This window comes from Gymnodraco acuticeps, unplaced genomic scaffold (genome assembly GCF_902827175.1).
Source record: "Gymnodraco acuticeps unplaced genomic scaffold, fGymAcu1.1, whole genome shotgun sequence".
Taxonomy (NCBI): domain Eukaryota; kingdom Metazoa; phylum Chordata; class Actinopteri; order Perciformes; family Bathydraconidae; genus Gymnodraco; species Gymnodraco acuticeps.
The window spans coordinates 935,790-953,531 of NW_022990940.1; the positions used below are offsets into that span (position 1 = coordinate 935,790).

Sequence of the window (17,742 nt, forward strand, 5' to 3'; positions counted from 1 at the left end):
AATTACAACAAAATGTAAAAAAAAAAGTTTTAAAAATAACCAATAAAGCTTAGAAGGCTTAAACATACCTAGCCTACTTATATTTATATTATTATAACATATTGGAAATAACAGGAGCATGAAAACAAATGCATTGTGATAATGAAGGAAAATAAGACACTTGATAAAATAAGATACAAATATTATACATGCACATAAGTGGGTTAAATTCGCTTTTTTATAATAACTACTTTTTTAAAGATATTTCCAGCGTTTTCTTGACATCAGACTGCAGTGGATTCCGCACATTAACCGCATGCCCCCTGCAGAGTCTGTTTACCTCACCACTGCGGAAGTGTGCGGTAAAGTAGCCTAAAATCAGAGCAACAACTAAAAAGAGAGAATAATAAAAGAAAAGCAAAAACCAGCAGCAGAGCTATCCGGGGCCAAATCTGCAGGTGACTGTATCTTGATGCTGTCTGCGGGGAGGAAGGGGGGAGGAGTGGGGGGTGGGGACATAGATGTGACACCGCCTCGCGCTGATGACGCTTACCATCGGGAGACATTTGGACAGCCAAGTAACCCACATAGCGAGCAACAAATGGTGCGTCTGAGCCGGAGACCTGATGCTGGAGACAGGAGCATGGTGTTCCCGCACCCTGAGAGCCATTGATGCTGCAGAGCGAGCTGCACGGGGACAGCCGTCATCTGTTGATCGGATTGTAGACAATTAAGCGCATTATCATGATGAGCGGTCCCACTTACAGGTAGGATCATTACAGAACATCGAGCAGCGCTAGTGAAGGGGGCGTTCAGGGCAGGGGGGTCCGGGGTGTTTACCCGATGCAGGTCTGGAGACATTGGTATGCAGATGCAGACTTCAGAGGTTGCCTGGAGACCTGCTGCTGCATCTTGTGCGTTATGTTCCCATAATTGAAGGCTACAGGCCTGCAGCAGTCAATGGCGATGATGTGTTGTTCAGCCGTCAGCGTGTCGCTTCTGTTGATTGAATTTCCTGAAAAAAAATCAGCACTGCGTTTCCATCCATACAGATTACATATATTACAGATACAGTTTGACTGCAGTCGACCCCACTTGTTGGTCCTGCAGGGAGAAGTCACACCACAGGCTGACGATCACCCTGTGAGACATGTTTAGTCATGTTTGTGTCAAAAGAAAGGCACACTGCTGTCTGCCTCTGCAGGTAGGCTACAAGATAATCAAAATATGAATGTGTAAAGGTCTTTAAGCAGCATGATCACAATTGCAAATCGTGCTACATGTTGTGTTTTCAGGATAAATGTCATTTAGCAGCATGTGTATCAGCTGACAATCAGCATGTTGAAGTGGGAGTCTTTTTAAAAAGCAACATCACATAGATGCTTCAGAGAGGCCAAATCGTGCAGGTTAAATGGTTCAAAAAGAGAACAACAAGCAAATATAAAAGGGAGTGTCACAACACATTTGACTGCTTATCATTTAAATGATTGGTTAATCTTTTTTTTTTTTCGAGTCATCAAGGCTGTAAATAGTGAATATATTTACGGAAGTGGTTCCAATAATGGGGTCCAGACACCTTAATTGGGTCACAGCCTATATCTGAGTGTTCCCAAGATAATTAATTATAGGACTGAAACTAATAAATATTGCAAGTTCCTGAGGAATACGCCGATTATTTTCTAGATTCACAATAGTTTCATCTAGGCTATAACATCTCATAAAATTGGGGAAATGTTCTCAAGTCAAAGGTGATGTCTCTAAATGTCTTGTTTTGGTAGTCCTAAACCCCATTTCTAAGAAGAGACAAACCCAAAAAAAGCAGGAAATATATTTGAGAGTCTGGAAACAATCAGTTTTCAAAATAGTTTGCTATTATGTTTTCTGCCAATCAACTTATTGTCGCAGCTTTAACTGATTGCAACGAACGGAGAAAAAACAATCATACAACATAGATTTTTTTTTAAATCGTCTGATTCGTCTCTAATTTTGCTCTTTTCTTCTCCCAACCTTGTTAACTTGGTAAAATTATCAAAATTAAACATTCAGAGAGGAACATTTCAATTTGACAGTGAATATATTTTTGTTTCGAGGAGACACAGACTGAAAAGGTATGGAGGGGAACTGCGGTGTGACAGTGTGTGTAGGTGGTGACAAACTAGGCTAATTGGCACATGACCTAAAAATAAGCTGATTTAAGTGTATCTTCTTCTGTCAACATGTTCTAAGATGTCCACGGTGCTGAAAGTCTTGCGGTGTGTTTATCACTGTGGAGCATGTCAGACGTGTGCTGAGCTCACAGGAGTGATTTGCAGCGTTGAACGTCACCCGGTCGTCACATCGCTGCCCCCTCACTGTGGGCCTCTGACACATATTTGATTTCTGACTTCAACGTAAGCCATTAACTGCAGGAAGGAGCCTCTCCTGTGGGGATGATCTGCTCAGGGATATCTGTCAAGTCATGCACATGCTCAGTTTGTTCAGGCAACATGTTGTTGGACTCACCTAACCTTCAAAATAAGACACATTCCCAGCAGATTTAGCCGAGCAACCAGATCGACCTCCTGCAGCCATCTGTGTCTTTGTTCTTGGTCGAGTAGTTAGTAGGGTGGCAATATCACTTTTAATATGGATCAGCTGGCTGGAGCTGCTTAACAGAGCCGGTCAAATGTCATATGTCAGCCCAGTGGCTCGAAGAGTGTCCGCCTGCCTTCAACTCTCTCATCCACGACCATTGTAACAGGTTCCTTTCGGCTTACAGTGGCTTTAGCAGCTGTTGCAGTTAAATGTAGGGCATAGCTGTTTGCTCGTCTGCCTGGTGGTTTAAACCAGACAACTCGAGCTGTGACTTTCAGTTGTGTGGTTGCTGCGTTTTGCATCAACACTGTACAATGAGGCTGAAACCCAGAAGTAGAGAAACAAGGGAGATACTGAGAGAAGAGGTAGGAAAAGTATCTTTTGTAAAGCTCTGTTTGGGATGGAGCACTTATTCTGGCATGAAGGCCCAAACGTGTTTGTTTGTGATTCATATTTGAATTTTAGCTTTTCATTGACATGCTTTTAGAAGGTTTCTCACAGTGTAAATATTGGCCTGGTAAACATTTACTGTTATGTGGAAATCCTGGAATAACTGACTAGTGCTGGGTGTGACCCAACAAAGTTAATTTGCTGCTTGTCAAACAAGGAGTTTTGCTAAACGTCTAATCTGTTTTACAGGTGAAATCTGAGGAGAGTGAAATGATTCCGAAGTCAGGAAAATCTCCAGCAGACTCGAGGAAAAGTGTTGGCATCCATGAGTTTGCAGCACTTGCCAGATCCTCCTTAAATGGTATTTACTTGATTTCAACCGTTTATACTTGATGAATGAATGTCTAGAACTAAAACATCTCCTCTCTGTGTTCAGGTATCTCTCAGGCAGTGAGGGACCATGTGACCAAGCCCACCTCCCTGGCTCAGGGCCGGGTCGCCCACCTCATCGAGTGGAAAGGTTGGCCCAAACCTGCAGAGCCGCCGCCAGGCGCTCACTTCAACTCCTACTGCCATCTGAGCGAGGGAGAGAAGGAGGCACGCTTTGCTGCAGGTATTCATTCTGCCACCTTCAACCAAGGATAAGATTTGTATCCAGCTTTAGTGTTTAACTAGCTGTTTGCGTAGGCATGTCATTTACACTGGGGATGCTGGGGACCCACCACTTTTGAATATGGCTGATTACTTTTTTCAGTCAAATGTGCACAAAAAAACAACTATGCACCAAGAAATGTTAACTTAAAAACGTTCACAAAGATGTATTTGCACAAGGAGAATTCATAAAAGGAAATCTAAATACAAAAACTCATTATTAAATTACAAAAAAGTAACTTTAAGCATTTATTGAGATAGTTTCTTGATATTTTAAAATCTTCTGACCCCTCATGTCCGCACTACTTTTGAACACAGAGGGCCACCCTTAGGGCACTTGCCTCCTCTTGCTTAGCTCGGTTTAGCTCCAGTATACTCTCCTGTCAGTCGGCTAATCCCCCGACCCTCCTGCCTGTCAGCGGTCCGCCCCGCCCACCACGCTGTCTCCGGGGTGATGTCTTGTATTGGCAGCAGATGGTGGCCTATTAGACTCTCTCCCAGAACACTTCGCTGCCCACCGACGGTATGACCGCTCCTGCTGTTTCACTGTGAGTCATCCTCTGTGGTGCCGGCGACATCAAGGGAGGGAGAGAGGGATAAAGAGAGAGGTCGTGACGGATGATTAAGTATTTTTTCTTCACACTTAGATCAAAGCTCCAAAATAAGTTTTTTAAAAAGCTTGTGATAAGCTGAAACGAATAGTCGTCGATAATTAGGTATAAAAAAAAAAATCAACATAGAGTTTTTGATGATCAATAAGTCACCTTGCTCTTAAATAGATACCATCTTCTTAAATGTAATTATTTATACGTTATCCTATATGGCGAGCTCCACGTCACATTCTATATGCAAACGAAAAGTTAAGACGTTTAGCCTATAAATCGTTGAACCAATGTTTACACTGAAAAACAATGTGCTGCGATGATATCACATAGGATTGAAATATGGCTTTAAAATTGTTTCATGAAAATAAAATACACACATCCATTTTAGGGTCTTAACAAGGACTCAAACACACTTACACTTATTCTCATAAAGATACAGCCAGTTTTCCTCCGTTCACTCGGAGCTTAAGTGTTGTCCCTTTATCGGGCTAGAATCTCGTTAAACACACAATTAAATTCACATAGCAGAAATGTAGAGGCAGTATAAGTGACAGACAGTCGACGTTTCCCTTATTAAATCAGCCCCTCTAAAGCCAAACCAGGCAACATGTGCAACATAGAGTTTTTGATGATCAATATCAATGATCACCTTGCTCTTAAATATAGATATCATATTCTGAAATGTAATTATTTGAGGCTTTTTAAAGATCAAAAATATTATTATAAATTGAATATTTGGATGCATTTCTGTCTGTAGGTAAAACAAAATGTAACCTTGGGCTTTGGGAAATTGTGTAGTACAGTTTTTTAGACAAGGCTATCAACCAAATAATGGGCCCATTATAAAGCCCTAATGTTTACTTAGTCTGACAGGGTAGCAGTTTCACTCTTTACTTTCCTTATATAGACATGGCTGTCAGAGAAAATGAGATGTTTCTTTCTCCACTCTATTGAATACATTCATCTTTTAAACAAGTCACAACAAATCTGAGGGTGTCACAGGATTCAAAAGACAAACCGTTTTTTTATTTCCTTTTTATTATAGAAATCTGTGCATCTCTAAAAATTCAAATAAAACCAAGGAAAGACAATAACCCTATTAAAAGATGCAGCATTTCCTTATTTTAAGGTTGTCATAAATGTATTGGACCTGTTTTCTCTGCTAGGAGTGGCGGAGCAGTTTGCCATCGCAGAGGCTAAGCTGCGTGCCTGGGCGTCTATAGATGACGATGAGGAAGACTCCAATGATGAAGACTGCCACACCAACGGACAGAGTAAAACCTCCTCCAACGAGAGCTCAGGTATCCACAGTCTCCTCCATCTTGTTCATTTCATCATCTCCATCTTCATTTCTGCATCATCTAACAAATCGCCTTCATCTTCCCATCCCCCTCTCCCACTTTTCCATCCATCTCCAGGTGTTCTGACTCTTTGCTCCTCCCTCAGACGGCGCCGCGTCCCGTCCAATCAGCGCTGTGCCGAGCCAGCCTGAGGGCGAGGGTGTTGAGGCTCCGCCCCCCGACTGCCCCTTGTGCTCCAGCACTGCATCCCACACTGACCCTCAATCGTCCCAGACCAACTCTCTCACTCTACCCAGCGACTGCCTGAGCCCCTTCCTGGATGAGGAGGAGGAGAGGGTGGAGGGTCAGGAGGAGCCCACTGTTTCCCAGGAGCAATGCAACGAGGTCTGCATCCACAACAAGCCTGAGTGGAGACCCCGGGCCCGGAGCAGCAGGTTCGACTCTTGCTACTCCACCTCTCACTCCGAGTCTCCTGGAGAGGAGGACGAGGAGGACGAGGAGGAGGAAGGCAGCGTGTTTCACGAGTTTCGAGCGTGGCAATCCAGCCGGAGAAGCTTCTTCTCCGACCGCGCCTCATCCGGAGTGGCGTCCTTCGACGAAGAGGAGGAAGTCGAGGAGAAGAAAGAGTAACTGAAGTGATGTGTTGTCCATCTTTATGTCTCTTTGAGTCTGTGTTGATTCTGGATATGATGAGCAAATCGATTCTGCTTTCACTGTAAACCTCTCTCGTCCTCCTCTTCCCCTCCTCCTCTGATCATCTCCTCTCCACTCGCTGCCTTCTGTCTCTCATCCTCAAAGCCTTTCATGTTCTGGTCTCGCTCCGCCGTTTATCGCTGCCGTGAAACAGTATATTTATTGGAGAGTTCAACCAGAATGTAAAGCTGTTGTTCAATCTGAGTTTTGTACATCTGTTTGTGGAGAGTCATGTGTTGCATTGGTTTTCTATGGATATTTTGTAGTGTTGTTTTCTCTGGGTCATGCTGTGTCATGTGGGGTCGGGCTATGTTTGATACTGAATGTCTGAATGTCATGAATATATAAATAAATGATTTTTCTAAAAAGGAAGATTGTCTTTTTTTCCTTCACTAAACTGAACGTACAACAAATGAAAACAACTTCTGAAGGTGTTTTGTTTTTTATTTAGTCATTCACTCATGTACAAAAACAATTTCATGTCCTCTGAAAAATAACAATGGCTGTTGAATTTCAAATGCATAATTCTCCTATGTACAATATCATGTACGTAGATCTCATCCATGTATTTCCATATGCACAGAGCATATACAGGCCAGTGTGCCATATAAAGGGAGATACTACAGACTTATTGCTTAACTATATACGCTGCAAATTTGCTTATACACTCTCTACATTTAACTCCTTATATGTTATCCTATATGGCGAGCTCTACGTCACATTCTATATGCAAACGAAAAGTTAAGACGTTTATAAATCGTTGAACCAATGTTTACACTGAAAAACAATGAGTCAATGTGCTGCGATGATATCACATAGGATTGAAATATGGCTTCAAAATTGTTGCATGAAAATAAAATACATTCATCCATTTTAGGGTCTTAACAAGGACTCAAACACTCTTTGCTCTTTCGACAACAGAGGCCAGGCTGGATTACATTTACTCTCATAAAGATACAGCCAGTTTTCCTCGGTTCACTCGGAGCTTAAGTGTTGTCCCTTTATAGGGCTAGAATCTCGTTAAAAAAACAATTAAATTCACAAAGCAGAAATGTAGAGGCAGTATAAGTGACAGACAGTCGACGTTGCCCTTATTAAATCAGCCCCTCTAAAGCCAAACCAGGCTACATGTGAAGTAAACTATACTCATGCTAAATACAATGTGCTTCACCACTTTGGAGCCCTGTTACTAAGCTTGGTAGACCTTTGGAAGCAGTGGCGGTTCTAGACCAATTTTACTGGGGGGGGGCAGTTATTTCATGAGAGGGGCACAATAACAAGTGGGTTAAAAAGACAAAGACAGTATAAAGTAATTGTGTAAAATAAACATAAAATACAGCAATTGATATTTGTAAGATTATTTGTTTTAGTAAATGTAAGTTAGAGTCCTTTGTTTCAGTAGTTTTTTCATTCAGAATATTTGTTTTAGTAACTTTAAGTGACAATTTAATTAAAAAACATAAACAGTATTTGCTTTTATATAAGGTAATGAACAGTTTAACCTCCACTCTACATCCGGGACTCTGATTGGAATTAGTTCCAATCAATCGTAATATTGTAACCTTTTTTTTGGAGGGGGGCCACAGGGGGTTCCCTGGTCAGTGTTACGGGGGCACTGACCCCTGTTGCCCCCCCCCTAGAACCGCCCCTGTTTGGAAGTTGCCTTTGAACGTTAGATCTCTGCTGATTTGGGGATTTTCGATGTGACAAACCATTATTTGTTAGTAAATGATGTGTGGTAATTAAACAATGGAGTCCTGACAAACTAATGACACTGTTGCTATTAAACCCTCTTTTACTGCATTATTACTGTATATTTGTTGCATATCATCCAATACCTTTATGTATAAATATTATCAGCCACTTTCTAGTTTATTGGTCCACTGATAGTGAATAGGTAGTAGTTTCAATTCATACCATCGTGTGCTCATTTGTTCTTCTGTGCTTTCTTGTCTATTATTGTTCCCCCTCCATTATTTGTGCGTGACTTTTATTCTCTAAGTAATGTAGTTGAAGACATGATAACAGGATTTTATTTTTGGCATGAAGACTCAAAATATGTTAAAGAGTCCAAGATCTGAGCATGGAAAGGAAAGTGTCAAAATGTCTCACGCACACACACACACAAAACATACAGCTTGCAATATTCTACATTTTTCTCATGGTCAATAAACCCCATGAAAAGATAAAACTAGTGTATTTGTAGACCACCATAAAACAGAGCTAAAATGAATGCCCAACGAATGCACTAGTTACTTACGTTTGAGTAATATAGCCTACAGTACCCAGCTTGCTGAAGTGTTTAAATGAACGTCACATAAAGAGCGACATCATTAGATGAGCATAAGCTTTTGATTATTGTCCCCTTAACAGAGAGCTTTAAAGGTCGTTCTTGATCTCGGTTTTACTCAATTTAAAGACACACAATTTAACATCGGTAAGTGCTCAGTTAAAAAAAGGGAGATTTTAACATCTATTATTCCATGACGACTTAGCAAACTCCTTCTGTAGAGCAACATCAGGTGATACGTTCAAAATCTCAAGGCAACTTAAAACTGATATTTGTTCCTCCACTGATTGAGTATTGCACTCCTTGAACATTGTCAGTTACGAGGGACAGTCTAAATAAAGGTTCCACATTAATGCAGCAGATTGTTTTCTATCCAATTAATTATTCTTCCTTGTCAAAACCTGGTGCTTACATTACCCACTTATTCTAGCAGAGGCTAATGCAGCTGCAAGCAAAGAAGAGGAGCTATAGTGGTCTGGTCATATCACTTCTCTGTATCTCACTTGTCAATTGAATCGTAGTTCATGAAGGGTTTCTGAAGCCACAGAAGGTTTTATATAGTTTTTCTTTATATAAACAGTAGTACTCTCTGACACTGATCTCCAGTATTGGCCCCTCAGCTACGTGACCCACCGAAATGCGCAAATGTTGAGCTTTCTCATTACTTTTCGCAGCTTGAATTGGTTTTCATGGGATTTCATTGAGTTATAAAAATATAGAATACAACCAGCTTTCTCCTTTAAAACAGGCATTTGCACAGTTTGACAGAAACACATGATGATAATGATGTCACATGTACTCATTCTCACTCACTCGCTCACACAACAAGGTTAGAAACACGGTATCTAGGCTGGACTGGGAGGTGAGAGCGACCTCTACGAATGTAAGAAACGTCGATATTCATGATGCGTCAGCGAGGATCCCCTCGGGTCATTCTGATTGGGCCTTAGTGTGGGCGGGGCAAACCTCTCCCTCAGGTTCTGATTGGTCCTTGTTCAGAGACGGGCTTCCCTGATCCAGCTCCGTGTGGTCCGGCTCAGGAGTGTGTGTGGGGAAGTCATAGTCACAGGCCAGCTCCGACTCCTCAGTGTGGGAGGGGCTGCAGTCAAAAGTGAACTCTGATTGGTCCTCGGTGAACGAGGGGCTCTCCTGCAGCACCAGCTCTGACGACTGGCTCGAGGCGTCTCCGGGGCTCGCCTCAAACTGCAGGTTCGTTTGGTCGGAGAAGTTGACGGGGATCTCTTTGTACGCAAGGTCTGGCTGGTTCTGCACATCTGGACGGTTGGGTTCCCGTGGCAACGAAAGCCCCCTGTGGCGGAGGCACAGCTTGTGTAGTTCTGTTACCTCGGATACATTCGAGCTGTTCCCACTGTCACGGAAACTGGCCAGCGGGGGGCGCACCTTCACTCCAGTCACCGTCACCGAGCCCTCGATGGCCTTACGCAGCTGGAGATACAGAGTGACAGAAAAAGGCAGTGAATCAATTGTATAACAAAAGAAAAAGGAATGGCGAGAGACAAGGCGATAATACAAAACAGGGAAAATTCTCCATTAACTGAAACCAATTGATGCTACATTTTAAAAAGGAAAACTTAAAAACACACAACTCATGCAATGTAATCAAAGTCTGAATTATACAGTCGTGTGTGCAATCCACATACATCTTCCATAAAACCTTACCCAAAAAAAAGATTCTCTCTCTTTTTGTCCTGATTCTTTTATATGAAAACCTGTCTGAAAAATGAGCTGATCAGATCTTGGCCACTTTGTGATGTCATAATGTTTTTTTGGGTTGTGGAACCATTAGCCAATCACCAACCAAGGTAACCCCGCCCCCCCACCTTACCACCTGAATCTCCTCCTAGAGCACCATTACGTTCTTTTTAACCAAATATCTCTCAGAGGGGCGTGGCTCCTTATTTTCATCTAAAGTAACAGACAGAGAATCAGCACTTTTGAAACAGGGCTGAAACAGAGGGGTTGATGGGATGCTACAATGCGTGATCTGTTGGGTATTTCGAGCCAAACACTTCAGAGACATGTTTTGAATATATCTGAGACCTATAATACATTGTTGAGAATTAGCATAATAGGGGACCTTTAAATAAAAGATCATCATTTTAAGTATATTATAACAATCATATCAAAAAGAAATGTTTCAATCAGAAGCCTGAACAATTAAAGTAAAGACATGCAAACCTCTTTGAGAGAGACGACTCCAACCAGACGTCCCATGCTGGTCACGTAGGCGTGGTCCAGGCCCAGCAGAGAGAAGATAGTGTGGGTCTGTGGAGGGGCAGAGATTAATGACTTTTACTTGATTCAGAGAATAATCTACTTCTACACTAATTCTTCCACCACTGCAAAGCGCTCAAGAACAAATGAGTGATGAGTGAGTGTCCCTCCAGATGGTCATTTGGCTGATATTGTGCAGAATGATCCCAACATTAGTCAACGCATTAAAACACCATTAAGAATTACTTTATAATTAAAGGGTCATTAAGTACATTCAAAGCATCTTTCAAATAATTCAACTGGGGTTCATGGACCTCATAACACCTGCAGTTTTAGTGCCATGTCCTTTAAGCTGTAACACCAGGATAGCCCATCAGTCTGGTGATTAAGCCCACAATGAACTACATTTGTGTAGTACTTTAACACAGTGTGTAGTACTTAAACATAGTGTGTAGTACAAAAAATACACATGGTTGGCACATTTCCAGGGCGTTTATTGTTTAATATTCATATCATAAGTTGAAGTCAATGTCATGTAGGTCTTTTTTATAGTGTACCTTATGCAGAGATGTTTGCTCTACCAGCTGGAAGGGAGCGGGATCAATCTTGCAGTTCTTGAAATCCACCGGCTTGTCGAGCTGCTGCTCCTCCCACTCAGCTATCTGCAGGGAGAACGATAATGAAACAATTACACTTCTAAACTTTTTTATTCTACAACACAATTTAACAGTATTGTATTCTGTAAATGCAGCTCTCACGTCTGATGGAGTCATGCCATCTTCCGTATCAGTGGAGTCCTAAAAGACAGTCCAAAAATTGACAAGTAAGATGTACATTTACCCTGTTTGACACACACATACAAAGGTTTATATAGGCAAGGCAAGGCAAGGCAAGGCAAGTTTATTTATATAGCACTTTTCAACACAAGGCAATTCAAAGTGCTTTACAAAAAATGAAAGAGATTAAGAAAATGGCATTTAAAATCAGTCATTAAAAAGAAAAGCTAATAAAATAAACATTAAAAGAAAAATACATGGATAAAAGTTACAGTGCAATTAAACATTAAAAGAAAAAGTACATGGATAAAAGTTACAGTGCAGTCTAAGATATGAATAGTTCAATTAAAAGCAGCGACAAAAAGAAAAGTCTTCAGCCTGGATTTAAAAGTAGTAAGAGTTGCAGCGGACCTGCAGGTTTCTGGGAGTTTGTTCCAGATATTTGGAGCATAATAACTGAACGCTGCTTTACCATGTTTAGTTCTGACTCTGGGGACAGAAAGCTGACCAGTCCCTGAAGACCTGAGAGATCTGGATGGTTCATAATTTAGCAGGAGGTCAGAAATGTATTTTGGGCCTAAACCATTCAGTGCTTTATAAACCAGCAGCAGTATTTTGAAATCTATTCTTTGACACACAGGAAGCCAGTGTAAAGACTTCAGAACTGGAGTGATGTGATCCACTTTCTTAGTGTTAGTGAGGACTCGAGCAGCAGCGTTCTGAATTAGCTGCAGCTTCCTAATAGATTTTTTAGTGAGACCTGTGAAGACACCATTGCAGTAGTCGAGTCTACTGAAGATAAAAGCATGGACAAGTTTTTCCAAATCCTGCTGTGACATTAGTCTTTTAATCCTAGATATATTCTTTAGGTGATAGTAGGCTGATTTAGTAACAGTTTTAATGTGACTGTTGAAACTCAGGTCAGAGTCCATGACTACACCTAGATTTCTGGCTTTATCTGTTGTTTTGAACATTGCACACTGAAGCTCAGCGCTAACTTTTATACGTTCTGCCTTGGCTCCAAAAACCATTACCTCAGTTTTATCTTTGTTTAATTGGAGAAAGTTCTGACACATCCAGTCATTGATTTGTTCAATGCACTTACTCAGTGTTTGAATTGGAGCATAGTCTCCTGGTGAAATTGTTACGTAAATTTGTGTGTCATCTGCATAGCTATGGTAACTTATTTTGTTGTTCTTCATTATCTGAGCCAGTGGTAGCATGTAGATGTTAAAGAGAAGAGGCCCCAAGATGGAGCCTTGAGGAACCCCACATGTCATATTTGTCAACTCAGATGTGTATTTACCTATAGAAACAAAGTTGTTTCTGTCCTTTAAGTAGGATTCAAACCAATTCAGAACTGTTTCCGAAAGTCCCACCCAGTTCTCCAGTCGGTCTAGTAATATGCTGTGGTCAACAGTGTCAAACGCAGCACTGAGATCTAATAATACTAACACTGAAGTTCTGCCACTGTCTGTGTTTAAGTGGATGTCATTAAAGACCTTTACAAGAGCAGTCTCAGTGCTGTGGTTTGGACGAAAGCCTGACTGGAACACATCAAAACAGTTATTTAAATGCAAGAAATTACTCAACTGTTGAAAAACAACTTTTTCAATGATTTTACCTAGAAATGGGAGGTTTGATATGGGCCTGTAATTGTTCATTACTGAAGCATCTAGATTATTCTTTTTTAAGAGCGGTTTAATGACTGCAGTTTTCAGGGCCTGTGGAAAAATACCTGAGTGAAGAGATTTGTTTACTATATGAAGTAGATCTGAGGCCATGCAAGGCAAAACATCTTTGAAAAATCCTGTTGGAATAATATCAAGGCAGCAAGAGGAGGATTTCAGAAGTTGAATAATGTCCTCTAGGTTTTTATCATTAATCTGATGGAATTGTGTCATGATGTCTGAATTGATGTTAAGTGGAGATAGGGACAACACATTTGCTGTTCCTGATGCAGACGCACTGACTGCTTGTCTGATTTTCTGAATTTTGTCAGTGAAAAAGGAGGCAAAATCATTGCACGCCCTGGTGGATAGAAATTCAGAGGCTACTGACACTGGGGGGTTAGTTAGTCTGTCGACGGTAGCGAACAAGGCACGTGCGTTGTTTTTGTTTTTGGTAATGATGTCAGAGAAGAACGATTGTCGTGCGTTTTTCAATTCCAAATTATAAAGGCCAAGTCTCTCTTTATAGATTTCAAAGTGAACCTGGAGATTTGTTTTTCGCCACCTGCGTTCAGCTTTTCGACATTCTCTTTTTTCTGTTTTCACGGTCATGGCCTTTCTCCATGGAGATATTTTCTTGCCAGACACTTCCTTTACCTTAGTTGGAGCAATGGCATCTATAACATTTTTAATTTTTGAATTAAAATGATCTACTAGCTCATTTACTGAGATGTTGGCAGGGGCAAGTGTGGAAGAGAAATTCTGAGTAAACATTTCCCTAGTATTTTCAGTTAAATATCGCTTTGTGGTTACCTCTTTTTGAACATTTTTGTGAACAGAAATAGAGCTCTCAAAGAAAACACAGGAATGGTCAGAGAGTGCAACATCAGTCACCACAACCTTAGAGATATTCAGACCCTTTGAGATAATTAAGTCCAGAGTGTGCCCCTTATTGTGCGTGGGCTCCGTCACATGCTGAGTCAGTCCATAGCTATCAAGAACACAAAACAGTTCTTTAGCCCCTCTGTCCTGGGGGTTGTCAACATGGATGTTAAAATCACCAACAATGACTAGACGGTCAAAGTCAATACACACTATAGACAGCAGTTCAGTAAAGTCATCAAAAAAGCTTGCACAGTATTTGGGTGGTCTATAGATATTTAGGAACAGAGCTCGAGAGGAGCATTTCAGCCGGAGGGCCACATATTCAAAAGAATCAAAGTTTCCATACGATGTCTTCCTGCATTGAAGGGAATCATTGAACAGAATAGCAACTCCACCCCCTTTCTTATGCATTCTTTCCTGACTCATAAAACTGAAGTTGGGAGGGGTTGATTCGATAAGAACAGCTGCACTGTTATTTTGTTCAATATATACAATATACACAAAGTTACACCATTAAGTACACTACAAAGTGTACCAACACAAACACATTATGCGTGGGGGAAATCTGAAGGGGGGATCTGTTTGTTGCTGTGTGTGAAATACAGAGCTGTACGCAAATTAGTCACTTATAGAGTTTCAGAGGTTTACGCTGAGATTTGATTTATGGGTCAAACTGTTAACACATTTCCCAGAAAATTAATAACACCTTCAGCATTAAATTAAACACAAACAAACAATGACACGAAACAGAAGGCATATTAACAGCAGTTACAAAGAAAGCTGATGAGACACCTGTTTTACACTGATGTTGAAAAGACTATGAAACCTTTACAGCCCCATCTCTCTACTTCTCTGCAAAGCCACTCTGACGCTTTGTATGTTGCACCACAAATATTTTGGCCCAGCACTCACTACGTGCGTGTCGCAAGGCAACGGTTACTAAGCAACAGTCTCTAGGCGGTAGACAATCTTACCGCCATGGAGATCCGCACTCGTTTGGGCTTGGGTTGTCTTTGTTCAGGAGGAGCCGGCCCAGCCGGGCTCTTCCGACCGAGGAGAAGACATGAACACAACATTAACAGAGCTTCACAGTTTCCCCCTTTATGCTGCTGCAACATTGGTTCCCCGTCTGACTTCTACCAGGAGAAGTCACATGACGTGGGCACAATGTTGCTGAAAGCGTATAATTATTACAGTAGCCTACAGAAGAAGACAAGGGCAGACAATCTGTAATGAAACCCAATGTTAATACAACATGGGTTATACAATGCCAGGAAAAAGGGGTCTGAACACCACACATTTTTGTTTGGGACTTTAAGTCGTTGTGATTGTCTCTGTTGTCTCCATAAGGAGCTATTATGTTGAAAAATTGCACATTTTCACATACTGTTAAATCAGCTTTTGGTTTTCTGATGAAATGCCTCAACAACTGTTGTTGATTTATGTCTCCCTCAGGATAAACTGTAACAGCTTTGATGATCCTTTAACATCCCTCAATATCCATCAACAGGCTCACATTTGTCCAATAATGTGGTTTATCAAATAATACCTGCAAAACTATTGACAATCCAATTAGTAACACTTATTGTGTTCATTGCTTGTTAGGGAATGTAATGAACATGCTAAACATCAGTATATTAACATTAGCATGTTGATGTTAGCATTCATCTCAAATAACCACTGTAGTCTCAGTGTTCTTCATTACATTTAGCCGTGTTAAGACTTAATTAAGTCAGAGGGTGTTGCACTGATTTATTGTTCCTTACAAATCTATGTCGCTTAAGTTGGCATTGATGAATGACTCAATATAGTTATTGGTCAGGAAAAATGTGCGGGCAAACGCTTGGGAACCACATGCTGCATAACATCATGTTGAACACCAAGACTGAATGTTTGAATGGCTGCTTTGTTAAATCAAATTGAATTATGTTAAATCAGTTGTAGCATATTGAGTACCGGTATCTCCGCTATAAACTGAATTCATATCTTTGTAATTGAACAATGATTGACCCACCAGAGCATCAATATTGTTTAAGGGTTGAAAATACATAAAACACATTTCATACCCTTAAATTTGACCAAGAACTGTGAACATGCTGGATGTTCAAAATGAGAGGCAGTGACGGTGTTATGCAATGCCTTATACAGTAAGTTATACAACTAAACTGCACTGATGATAGCACACAGGAAAACCCTGCTGCCAGTGGGTGGATCCTGCCCGTCAGCAGGAAGAGGAGGAGGGCGGCATATGGTGGACTCAGAGAGAGCCCACGCCCACGTGTAAGATACGCGTCATATTCATACTTGCACCCACACATATCATATCCCGCGCTTTAACTCACCTCCATTAGCTCCTTATCGTGGTCAGCACAGGTCAAAGTCTGAGAACCTTGAGAGAAAAGAAAAACAATTTTTTAAAGCTTATTTGATGTTCCTGGAATCAAACGTCACTGTTACTCTGTATGTCTTAATGTGTGTGTGTGTGTGTGTGTGTGTGTGTGTGTGTGTGTGTGTGTGTGTGTGTGTGTGTGTGTGTGTGTGTGTGTGTGTATGTGTGTGTGTACACCAATGTTAAGTACATACTATTTGGCGTCTCTGTGTCGCCGATGGCGGACACAGTTTTCAAGGCAGATTTCAGAGGAAGCTGAGTGTTGGAAACCACCGGGCTGAAGGAGGCAGACTCCTCTGTGGAGATCTATGTGAACACAATATTAACAGGCGAAGCCACACACACACACGAGCACATGCAGATAAACAAACAGGACAGGTAATGGCACAGACGACAGAGACACAGAAGAGAAGTGTTAATGTTACCGTGGAAATAAAGCATTTTAAACAGTTAACAGTAATCACTTACCACAACAGGTCCATCTGTGCCTTTACCTACTGCTACATGCTTCACACATGCTGTGGTTGATCCACTCTATGTCTACTGCTAATAACCCAAGCCTTTTCCCCCAGCCCTGCCCTGGCGCCCCCGGACGCCTCACACCTGTTGGGTGCTCACCAGGAAGCGGACCGCTTGGCGCGCGCTGGTGGTGGTGGAGGCGTTGATGTGGGAGTGGGAGCAGGGGGAGCTGGGCGTGCTGTCGGTGGTGAGGCTGGACAGGTGATCGTGGGTGCCATTGTCCTGGGCCAGCTGGCGGAGGTACTCCAGCCTCTGCTGGTGGCCCAGCTGAACAGAGAGCAGCGACTGGAGCTGCAGACGCTCAATGGAGCCCAGCAGGATCATGGACTCTGAAAAAGAAGGAGCAGACAAACGTTGACAGAAAACATGTGAGGAAATTAGATAGAATTGGCTATGCAGAGGTAAAAGTGGAACATGGAATAATTGCTTTGAAGGGGTTGTGTCAGCATACGTTACAACCAAAGTCAGTATTAGTCTTAATTATTTTACTGAAACTAATACAACTTTATGTACTTTAAGTTTATTTCAATAATCTGCCCTTTTATGTTTCGTTTTTAATGTCTTTCGTTTTTGTATTACCTGTCCCTTTTTAACCCTGCTCACCTAATCCTACTTCCCCAAGTAGTCACAGTTTATAGCAGCCCTGTTCCTTTGTGGTGGCTGAAAGTAGCTTTGTTTGTCTGGAAGCTGCCTGCTGTTCCTGCTTTTTAAGTATCTTCATTAAATCTTCAGTCTCTGAGTCTGCATGAGGATCCTTTCTGCTTGCCTGCTCTCTAAACGGTCCT

The 17,742-nt window shown here is 41.6% G+C and overlaps 2 protein-coding genes across 6 annotated transcripts in view; one reads left to right on the top strand and one right to left on the bottom strand.

The window, feature by feature from the left end:
- The first annotated feature begins 489 nt into the window (after positions 1-489).
- fam131a (family with sequence similarity 131 member A) lies at positions 490-6,565 on the top strand. The gene is made up of 5 exons (XM_034234421.1): positions 490-746; positions 3,193-3,304; positions 3,380-3,556; positions 5,366-5,500; positions 5,646-6,565. Exons 2-5 carry the CDS (start codon positions 3,214-3,216, stop codon positions 6,128-6,130), a joined length of 888 nt encoding a protein of 295 aa, XP_034090312.1. The 5' UTR covers positions 490-746; positions 3,193-3,213; the 3' UTR covers positions 6,131-6,565.
- Positions 6,566-6,619: 54 nt separating this feature from the next.
- Positions 6,620-17,742, bottom strand: part of clcn2a (chloride channel, voltage-sensitive 2a) — a 43,477-nt gene continuing 32,354 nt past the window's right edge. For 4 of the 5 annotated variants that reach the window (XM_034234416.1, XM_034234415.1, XM_034234414.1 and 1 more), the window contains exons 18-25: positions 17,042-17,286; positions 16,633-16,744; positions 16,392-16,438; positions 15,024-15,092; positions 11,477-11,515; positions 11,276-11,380; positions 10,683-10,769; positions 6,620-9,929 (exon numbers count right to left, since the gene is read on the bottom strand). In XM_034234416.1, coding sequence (XP_034090307.1) covers positions 9,414-9,929; positions 10,683-10,769; positions 11,276-11,380; positions 11,477-11,515; positions 15,024-15,092; positions 16,392-16,438; positions 16,633-16,744; positions 17,042-17,286 — 1,220 coding nt within the window. In that variant the 3' untranslated portion in view covers positions 6,620-9,413. The remainder of the gene's footprint in view (positions 9,930-10,682; positions 10,770-11,275; positions 11,381-11,476; positions 11,516-15,023; positions 15,093-16,391; positions 16,439-16,632; positions 16,745-17,041; positions 17,287-17,742) is intronic. The other variant, XM_034234412.1, reaches the window with a different exon arrangement.